At 42.5% G+C, this 10,455-nt stretch overlaps 1 protein-coding gene across 2 annotated transcripts in view; it reads left to right on the top strand.

Moving 5' to 3' along the window:
- The window catches only part of ALDH7A1 (aldehyde dehydrogenase 7 family member A1), a 42,341-nt gene that overhangs the window by 15,595 nt on the left and 16,291 nt on the right, over positions 1-10,455 (top strand). For both annotated transcript variants that reach the window (XM_025860916.2, XM_025860915.2), the window contains exons 7-9: positions 1,292-1,336; positions 4,673-4,750; positions 6,960-7,057. In XM_025860916.2, the coding sequence (XP_025716701.1) occupies positions 1,292-1,336; positions 4,673-4,750; positions 6,960-7,057 (221 nt within the window). The remainder of the gene's footprint in view (positions 1-1,291; positions 1,337-4,672; positions 4,751-6,959; positions 7,058-10,455) is intronic.

The following is a 10,455-nucleotide window of genomic DNA, read 5'->3' as shown; positions in this document are numbered from 1 at the left end:
TTTTAAAAGTCTCATACTCTACCAACTGAGCTAACCAGGCACTTGATTATAGTTTAATTTTAAAGGATACACATAGGGTAAGGTGTAAAAGGGAACCAGATGCAGAGCTTCTATGCCTTCTCCCAGTTTAGCTGGGCATGTCACCCTACCTACCAAAGAAGCTGCACTGATCTTGGTGTCTACAGTTTTTCTTGGGATTTCCTTACAAAGGCACAGTTGATTAAATCGCTGGACATGTGATTGGGCTCTCTCCGCCCTCCTCCCTTCCCCATAGGTGGAGGGAGTCAGGGAGGGCTGAAAGTTCCAACCCTCTAATCACATCCTTGGATTTTATGGTGACCAGCCCCCCTGTCCGGCAGCTGGCTAGCAACCACCCCCCTCAAGTCACCTCGTTAGCATAACAAAGACACATACCCCTCAGGAAATTCCAAGGGGTTCTGATGCTGTTTCAGAAACTGGGAACAAAGACCTGGATGTATTCTTTATACCCCACTCTAGGAAGAAGTTAAAAAGTTGGAGAGACAAGAACTTGGAAAGAGCCACAACCTTCTTTGTGAAATTTGACTCCCCCCCCCCCCCCATCACCCATAAAAATTTCATAGTGAATCTGGAAGTGATTCTGCAGCCCTTGGCCAGTGTTCCCATCGCTAATTAACTTCTACATCTTTATAAAATATGTGATAGTAGAAGTTAGTTGGGAAATGTCTATTTCGTAGATGGCAAAACACTTCCCTGTTTGTAGCTTCCATGGTGAGATCAGGAAAGCCAGGAGAGTTGTCTTGGCCTTTTTGGCATCTGTCCCACTTACTCCCTTAACCATAATGTTGTATTCAGTTGAATATATTCACAGACTGTCTACAAAAGCCAGGCATCATTGGGAGATTAATGATTTGGCACCATGGTGCCAAAGAGACCCACGCTTTCCGGTATTTGAGTCCATAAAGACTAGTCGTATGGCTTTTCTCAGCCCCGTGAGCCTTCTGGGGAACTTCGGAAGTTCATGTTGCTAGATGTCCATTTCCATAATTGACAAAGGTTAATGTAACAGTTCCTGTGTTCAGTGCAGCAAGCAGGTTCAAAATTGTCATTTTTATGTTTCAAAATTTTATAGTCCCGTGGGTCCCAGGAACACAAAGCTGAAGAAGGACAGATTCTGATTTCAGTTACTAGGCTCCGTGGTCTAACTGGACAGAACTTGTCACAAAGACTTTTGGTTCTGCTTGACAGTAAAAGGTACTTATGATTTCCACCAAATTAAGTTGCCTATTTTTTTTTTTTTAACCCTCTCAAGGAAAGGAGCTCCAACAACTTCGCTCATTAGTGTAGCTGTCACAAAGTAAGTATGTGTGGCTTTCTTTTTCCTGAGTGTTGAATAATCTCAAAGGGTGATCAGTAGGCCCTGGTTTTTAATTCAGTGTGGAAGGGTCACATTTACTTAAGCATGGAACTTGGATAGCCTCTTTCTCCTTGGATTGTAGTAACATTTTGATAATCATTTTACAGCATATGGAGCTCTTTCAGAGCCATATCATTGAACTCTTTGGAAACATGCCAGATATTGATTAACATGTTGAAATTGAGCTCTTATAAACCTTTATGTCACTTGGCAAATAAAAACAAATCCAGGGGAAAGGAAGTCGTGCAATTTAGGAGCTGTATTTAGTAACTGCTGAACGTGTTCATGGTTTTGACTTCTACCCAGCTACTGCATTTATTGCTTTTGTTCAATCAGTGGTTAGCAAAACAGAAAGAAATGACAACACTGTTCTACTGATTCTAACAATGTCTGAAATGTACTTCATTTTTGGATTACAAAAAATTTTTTTTCATTTTTGAGAACTTGACAAATCTGATTAGGTCATAAAATCAGTGTTACTGTTCTGTCATTGTGGAATTTAGATCCTGTAGAGAGGAGGATGCCTTCCCATGTAGAGTGATGATTATCGACAGTCCTTGATGTTCCATTGGTTGCATAGTCTGCCTTCTCTGCTAGAAGAATTGCTCATAGGAAGCATGTGGCGTCTCTATGGAAGAGGGTCCTTAATGGTAGAAGTTCAGTTAGGGACAGTGGCTTAGGAATTGAAACGTGGGCTGAAAAAGAGAGTAGTGTGTGTTAGTATTTGCTTGAAAGAAATATGTGATATTGAGGAAACTTATCCTCCAAGGCAAGATAATTAAATTGAATAATTAAATTATTATTGACTTAATTAAAATTTATCATTATAATTATACTTAAATTATAATTAAGTAATACAGACAACTGTAATCTGCAAAACACATGAGACATGAGACGGGACACGGCTATAAAAATGATGAGGTTCCCAGGCAGTTTTTTTGGTTTTTGGGTTTTTTGTTGTTGTTACAGGTTTTTTGTTGTTGTTTTTGTTTTTTCTGGGTGCAAAAAGGTGGTTTTATTAAAGCACGGGGGCAGGACCTGTGGGCAGAAAGAGCTGCCTCCCAGGCAGTTTAAAAAACAAAAAAACTCAAAACAGTTACTCTTGATATAGTAAACAGACTTGCCAGTTGTTATTAAGCAGCTGGTTTAAAATACCTATTTTGATAACAGTTCCAAATGTTCTAGGTGATTGCTGCTTTGAGCTTATTTTTGTATTTGCGCTAAACAGTAACAGTTCCAAATGTTCTAGGTGATTGCTGCTTTGAGCTTATTTTTGTATTTGCGCTAAACAGTCTGAGGGGGGCACCTGGGTGGCTCGGTCATTAAGCGTCCGTCTGCCTTCGGCTCAGGTCATGATCCCAGGGTCCTGGGATCAAGCCCCACATCGGGCTCCCTGCTCTCTGGGAAGCCTGCTTCTCCCTCTCCCCCTGCTTGTGTTCCCTCTCTCGCTGTGTCTCTGTCTGTCTAATAAATAAATAAAATCTTTAAAAAATAAATAGTCTGAGGATTTGAAATGTTCATATGGGAACATGGCCGACTCCAGATAATTTTTTTTTTTAAGATTTTATTTATTTGACAGACAGCTGACCCACAGTACCCAAAATGTCTTGGAACAATTCCGTAGGCAGAGCTCTTAGCTACCCACAAGGGACATGAAGTTCCAAGAGTCCCTGTGCTCAGGGACGACCAAAAAGCCTGAGGTTCCCATTTCCAGTTCTCACGTTGTCATCCCAGTCTAGGTGGAGTTGACCAGTTCAGGGGTCATGTCTAACGTAAGTCATGCTGTGTCTCTGTAGCCTTGTTGATATTCCAGCATTTACCAGGCAACCAGGGCAGCACAGCCAGAGAGTTAACCTTCTTCAGAGAGGCTCATGCAGTACGGGAGATGGTTTGATGAACGCCTAGGTGCAAAGCAGAATCCCCACCCTTGAAGAATAGTCTGTCTCCTTACGCAGACAGTAGATACACCCTAAGTCCCTGGAAGAAATTGTACAACCTGACGTCTCGTCTCAGACACGACTGCTGCATGTGTGATCCTTGATGGACAGGAAAAAAATCGCTATCAAGGACATTTTGGGGGACAATTGGAGAATATATGTATAACAAAGAGATCTTTTTTATGGAAGTGGGTATAGGATTTAGATTTTTTGGTGAAATTTAAATTAGAAAGTTGCTGGAAGGTTAGGATGATAGATGAAAAGAGCCTTGGCTCTCTCTGGGCCCGAATGCCTCAGGATGCTCAAAATGAATGAAAAGAACCCAACGTCAGAGAAACCAGGATCACTGGAGCCCTTTTTTACAGCTCATTGTCAGATTTAAGTGGCATTGAACTGTGTTTAACTCAAATAACGTAAGTTGTAGGATAATGTTTAAGAAAAAGCTCTGCTGGCCCACAGTGCTCTAGCCTGCAGGCTGCTGATACTTCTGGACTCAAGGATTTGGTGTGAGGCCAGTGGGCACTAGTCTTGAACTCACTTAGGTGCTGCCGGCAGGTCCAGCCCCCTCTACTCTGTCTCCTCAGCGGCTCTAAGTTTGAAGCCCGTTCCCTGTTTCATCCTCAACCACTTACCTGGCTGTGGTATCTCTTTGCAGCGACGTGTTGAACCTTCTCATTTGCTGATGGGAACCACCTTTCCTTTTCTTCGTTTTTCTAGGTTATGGTCCTTATTCCTTTTTATGTCTTTCCCTCATTTTAATGGACTTGGGGCAAGAGACCAAAAAAATGCCCTAAGATCAGTCTGCCATCTTGAATCCAGCCATGTGTTCAGAGTTGGGCAGAAAATCTTTGAAAACAATGAACACTTGAGCTACCTGACCAGTGCATTGTGTCTTTGACTTTTGTGCATGTATTTTTCTTTTTTCTTTTAAGAGAGAAGTGGTGGGGGGCGGGGAGGGACAGAGAGGGGGGAGAGAAAATCTTAAGCAGGCCCCACACCCAGTGTGGAGCCTGTTGGAGGGCTGGATCCTCCCGACCCTGAGATCATTACCTGAGCTGAAATGAGGAGTCAGACGCTTAACCGACTGAGCCACCCAGGTGCCCCATGTATTTTTCTTCTTAAGATTTTAGGGAAAATAAGTTGTGTTTTTAAGGTGTTGGAAAATCTTGTGTCTAATATGTCAGGTGACATCCAGACCTGCGTGTTTGGGGCGGGAGGTAAGGGAGCGGGGAGAGAGTTGCAACAGGAAAGTCAGGTGGTGGGAAATTATTCCTAGTTTAAAAAAAACCCTTAGAAATGAAATTGTTCCCTTTCTTAGTAATTGTTTTTCCCTTTCTAGGATAATAGCCAAGGTCCTGGAGGACAACCAGCTGCCTGGTGCGATCTGTTCCCTGACCTGTGGTGGAGCGGACATCGGGTAGGTCAGTGGGCCCAGAGCAGCTCTCTGTTGAAGGATTCTGGGTCGATTGGTGAGGATCATCTTTATTAGAGTAATGAAATCCAGGACAGCTGAGGAGGGGAGAGGGATTTTTTCGAATCGTTACTATCACATACCTCATTGGGCTTTGCCTTTATTGGAGGATGAGTAAGAATTATCTTTTTAATTGGCCAGAGCTAGTTTTGTGAGGTGTTTATGGCCTAAAATAAGAAACTCCTGTAACTTTGGGAAGTGTGTGGCTTCCTGCCACTTAGTTCGTAGAGGTGCTTACTTAGAAAGCCAAACCGTGGAATTGGATGGGTCTGGTGTCTCACCCCTTCAGCTGAGAACCTGTCCTGTTGTCTAGGTTCCTCAGCTGAACAAAAAAGGGACCTCTGGGGATATGGCATCTCTTTAAAATATGTATTGTTTTTAGAAAATGGCTATATAAATCACATACTGTAAAATTCTCTCTTTAAAAAGGTACAATTGAGCGGTTTTTAGAATATTCACAGTGTTTGCAACCATCACCATTATTGTCTTCGAGAACATTTTCATTATACCAAAAAGGAGCCTTATCCACATTAGCACTCACTTGGCATCCCCTCCCTTCCCCCCGGCACCCACATTAGCACTCACTTGGCATCCCCTCCCTTCCCCCACCCCGGCAACCACTCATGTACTTTCTGTCTCTCTAGATGTGCCTTTTGGGGGACATTTCACGTAAATGGAATCCTACAACATGTGGGCTTTGTGTCTGGTTTCTTTAACTTAGCGTGGTATCAGAGCCTCTTAAGCTGGGAGCTATAATTGCCCTGATCCATGATGAAAGTTGAAGTTACTACTACTGGCCTAGAGTTCAGTTAGGTGTGCTCTCATCAGAGTCACAACCCACACTGGTTTTGTTGAAACATTGGTCTCCCTCCTTCACTTACCATGCTACTCCACTTACTGGTCAGTCTCAAAAAGGAATAATACATTTGTCCTTTTGATAGAAATGAGGAAATATTAGGAAATACAACTTCTACATGTAGAGTACCTAGTGAAATATCATCTACATGTCATTTACAGCATTGTAACAAAAGACCTAGTCTTCTGTGCTCTTTGAGCATCCAGTCCTTCACATGGGTCTTGGAATAGCTCAGATGGAGGAGTGTTTGCAGGCGTGCCTTAAGTAACAGCCACTCTGAGTATCAGTGCTCATGTTTGCTGGGCTGAACCTGGGGACATCTGCATGCATTATCCCATCAAGCTGTCCCAGCCTGACGGTTAGTCTCATGCTGTGGCTGATCTGCTTGGCCCATACCAAGCCCTTTAAAGCCCAGAACCCAGAGCCAAGATATTCAGAACTATAGGGTCTGGTCTATATTTCTTAGAGGTAACTAGAAATCCTAGCACACTCTTTATTTAAAGTGAGCTTCCAAGAGAGATACTTAGGATGTTTCCCTATAGTGTTCAGACTTTTAATTTTTTTTTTTCTTAAGATTTTATTTGTTTGACACAGCACAAGCAGGGGGAGTGGGAGAGGGAGAAGCAGGCTCCCCACTGAGCAGGGAGCCCGATGCGGGACTTGATCCCAGGACCCTGGGATCATGACCTGAGCCGAAGGCAGCTGCCCAACGACTGAGCCACCCAGGCGCCCTTCAGACTTTTAATTCTTAAAGGAATTAATAGTTTAGGAGTGTGCAACATAATTGGGGTGCTCACCAAGGAAATACTAAGGTTATGATGTATAGGAAAGACTTTCATCCTTTATTTTTTTATATACTTATTTGAGAGAGAGCGAGCACTCAAGAGTGAGTGGGAGGAGGGACAGAAGGAGGGAGAATCCTGAAGCAGACACCCCACTGAGTGTGGAGCCCGATGTGGGGCTAGATCCCAGGACCCTGAGATCATGACCTGAGACGAAACCAAGAGTCGGCAGCTTAATGAACTGAGCCACCTAGGTGCCCCAGGACTTTCATCCTTAACAGTGTCCTCAAGGTGATTTCTGTGTACACAGAGCTCCCAAACCAGGTGAGCCTGTTGGACTGTATGGTTCTGCTTGTGAAAATCTAGTTCATTTTCATGAAGACCTTTCCTCACACTCTTGGGATAGACTTACTTGTATCGCGATGAGGAATCCTGTCAGAGGGCTCTGGCCTGGTGCCAGTAGGTGGCGCCATTGCTGGGCTTCTCTGCCTGGGTGACCTTGTTTGTTCCCCTGCAGCACAGCAATGGCCAAAGATGAGCGGGTGAACCTGCTGTCCTTCACCGGGAGCACCCAGGTGGGAAAACAGGTGGCCCTTATGGTGCAGGAGAGGTTTGGTAAGTGTTGGCTTTCTCATGAGCATTGCTGTTCCCTCAGCTGTGGATATGAAATCTCAAAGTTGGGTTTTTCTCCTTTCAGTGGGGACACCGGCCATGTTTGTTTGAATGTCCAAGTAAAAGAGAAAAGGGGTACAGTTATGAATGGGGAGACTGCAACCTTAAGAGCATAATTTGGGAAGGCATGTCATTTTTCCTCTAAACGACCAAAGCGAAATCCTATCAAATACATTTCTTGATTGCTGTCAGAAGTGTTTGGCAAGGATAATATCGACTGTCAGTTTTTGGCGGTTTTGCTGAATTTTGACTAACCCTAGCCTAAAGTGAGACTTGACTACTAAATCTGCCAGGTGTTTTGCTATAAAGGTGTTGCTTTTATTTGTTTATTTTCCCCATCCCGAAGGCATTGCCTTTAATTAATTTATTAAAGTAGGCTCCATGCCCAGCACGCAGCCCAGTGCAGGGCTTGAACTCAAGACCCTAAGATCAAGCGTCAGATGCTTATCCAACTGAGCCACCCAGGCACTCCAGGTGTTGCTTTTAAACAGGAAGTTTACAAGCCATTAGAGCTATTCAGTAAGGTCAGGTTGCAGGATTCATGATCACTATACAGAAATCACTTGTATTCCTATACCTTAACGATGAACAGCCTGGAAATGAAATTCTGAAAAGACAGTTGCGTTTACAGTAGTGTCAAAAAGAATAAAATACCTTTTTTAAAGAAAGATTTTATTTATTTATTTATTTGGGAGAAAGAGCACAAGCAGGGGGCAGGAGCAGAGGGAGAAGCAGTTTCCCTGTTGAGCGGGGAGCCTGATGTGGGGCTTGATCCCAGGACCCTGAGGTCATGACCCGAGCTGAAGGCAGACGGTCAGCTGACTGAACACCCAGGTACCCCTAAAAGAATAAAATACTTAATAATAAATTAAACAGGGGCACCTGGCTGGCTCAGTAGGTAGAGCATGCAACTCTTCATCTTTGAGTTGTGAGATGGAGCCCCACATTGGTGTGGAGGTTACTTAAAAATAAAAATCTTAAAAAAAAATTAAGGAGGTGAAGTCTTTCACACAGAATACTACAGAGTATCGTTGAAGGAAATTAAAGAAGATCTAAGTAGATGTAAAGACGTCCCATCTTCACTTTCTGGAAAACGGTATTGTTACAGCCTAAGAGCAATACTGCCCAGGTAATCTACAGATTGATTGCAGTCCCTTTCAAAGTGTCACCTGGCTTCTGTGCAGAAATCGACAGGCTGATCCTGAAATTTAGATGAACTGTGGAGGACTCAAAGCAGCTGAAACAGTCTTGAAAAAGAACAAATTTTGAGGACCCATACTTCCTGAAAACACAACTCGGTACAAAAATACAGTAATTAAGATGATGTATTGGCATAAGGATAGACGTCAGGATCAATGAAATAACTGGGAGTCCAGAAATAAACCCTTCCAGTTATGGTCATTTGATTTTTGATAAGGGTGCCAAGACATTTCAATGGGGAAAGAGTAGTCTTTTTCAACAAAGGGTGCTGGGACAACTAGATATCCATGTACATAGGTATGAAATTAGACCCCTACTTCATCTTACACATAAAAAATAATGTTCCAAAGACCTGAACATAGGAGCCAGAACTGTCAAACTCATAGAAAAAAATATAGGAATAGTCAAGGCAGTGGTTTCTTGGATATGATACCTAAAGCACAAGCAACAAAAGATTAAGTAGACTTCATCAAAAATAAAACTTCGGTGCTTCCAAAGAAACGTAACAAAAAGGTAGAAAGAGAAACCTACAGAATGGGAGAAGATTTGCAGATCCTTTATTGATGAGAGATTTGTATCTAGAATAAATAAAGAACTCTTAAAATTCAACAATATAAAACACAACCCAATTAAAAAATGGGCAAAGCTTCTGAATAGATACTTGTTCGAAGAGCCACACCTGGCCCAAGAAGCTTGTGCCGGGGTGCTCAAGATCCTTAATCCTGCTGCTTCCACGAGCAGATTCATCTCTTCCTTCTTTCCCCTTTTTCTTACTCAAAGCTATAGTTGGTTATTCTCTTAAGTAGTAGTTTAGTAGAAGGATTATAGTCTTTAGAAACACGTATCCGTCTGCTGTCAGTTACAGGTTCTTTTCTTGGAGAGGGTTGGAGGTTATGAGTCTAGTTAGGGAGCATGTAGAGGAGTAGGAGGGTACGGAATGTATAGGTCCCTTCCCTTGAGGCCAGGCCACAGGATCCCATGTTAGGTGTAGATTCCGCTGTTGCCTTCTTCCTTTTCTTAGCAGGTAGCATCGTCGTCCTCTGTAGCCAGCCAGGCTATCATTAAATCCTCTGTTGTAGTAAAGACTACAGCTGATAAGTAGCAGTGACTTCTGGTCACGACAGCCGCATCTCCTTATATTGTCCCCTGGGTGCTTAACTGTTTCAGAGCATTGGAGAGAGAACATATTCTCCTGCTGCCACAAGTGCTCCTGATATCACAAATAAGTAGTAGTTATTTACGTAGAAGCGGATTTTAAAGGGCATTTGAGGAAAGATATTCAAAAGATCAGCAGTAAACACGGCTCTGAAGTCGAGGCAAATCTCTGTTCTTTATTGCTGAGGTGTGTAAGGTAGGAATGGTGTTCGTAGCCTGCTGTGTAACTTTCCTGGAATGTAAGTTGGCATGTTTATCAGGAGCTCTAATAGACCTACCCTTTGGCCCTGACTGAACTAGATAATCAAGAGGTTGATGATCAGTGATCAGTATTATCTAACACGAGAGCAGGAGCTAAGTAAAATTTGTTCCGTAGTATGCAGTGATATTTTTAAACAGCTCTTAACAACTTAGGAGAAGGTGTAAGAGCAAATTAGTTCCTGTGATGTCAAGAAAATATAAATGGACAGGAAAGAGATTTGAAGGCGCTGTATCAGATGATGAGGAGAGATTTCATGGTGACTCATGAGCCATAGCTTTCTGCCTATTTGATACTTTCTGATTTAAAATTTTTTTTTAATTTCTTAACTTTTTATTGTGGTAAAAGAAATGTGTCTATTTATATATTTATATATATAGTATATAACAGAATTTATCATTTTAACTATTTTAAGTGTATACTTCTGTGTCATTAAGTACATTTTCATTGCTGGGCAACCGTTACCACCATCCCTCTCCAGAACGTTTTTGTTTTCCCAATTTTATCCTCATTAAAAACGAACTCCCCAATTCTGCCATCCTCCAGCCCTTGGCACATCATTCTGCTTTCTTTCTTCATGGATTTGACCAGTCTAAGAACCTCCTATGAGTAGCATCACCACCCAGTATTTGTCCTTCTGTGGCTGGCTGGCTTTACATAGCATGTCTTAAAGGTGGTGGCATGTGTCATAATCTTCCTTTTTAGAGCTGGATAATATTTTTGTTTA

The sequence above is a fragment of the Callorhinus ursinus genome, unplaced genomic scaffold (genome assembly GCF_003265705.2).
Source record: "Callorhinus ursinus isolate GAN/ISIS: 27379988/994484 unplaced genomic scaffold, GSC_fseal_2.0 scaffold30, whole genome shotgun sequence".
Taxonomy (NCBI): domain Eukaryota; kingdom Metazoa; phylum Chordata; class Mammalia; order Carnivora; family Otariidae; genus Callorhinus; species Callorhinus ursinus.
Note: the sequence above shows the minus strand (reverse complement) of the source record. Positions and strands in the feature narration are given on the sequence as shown.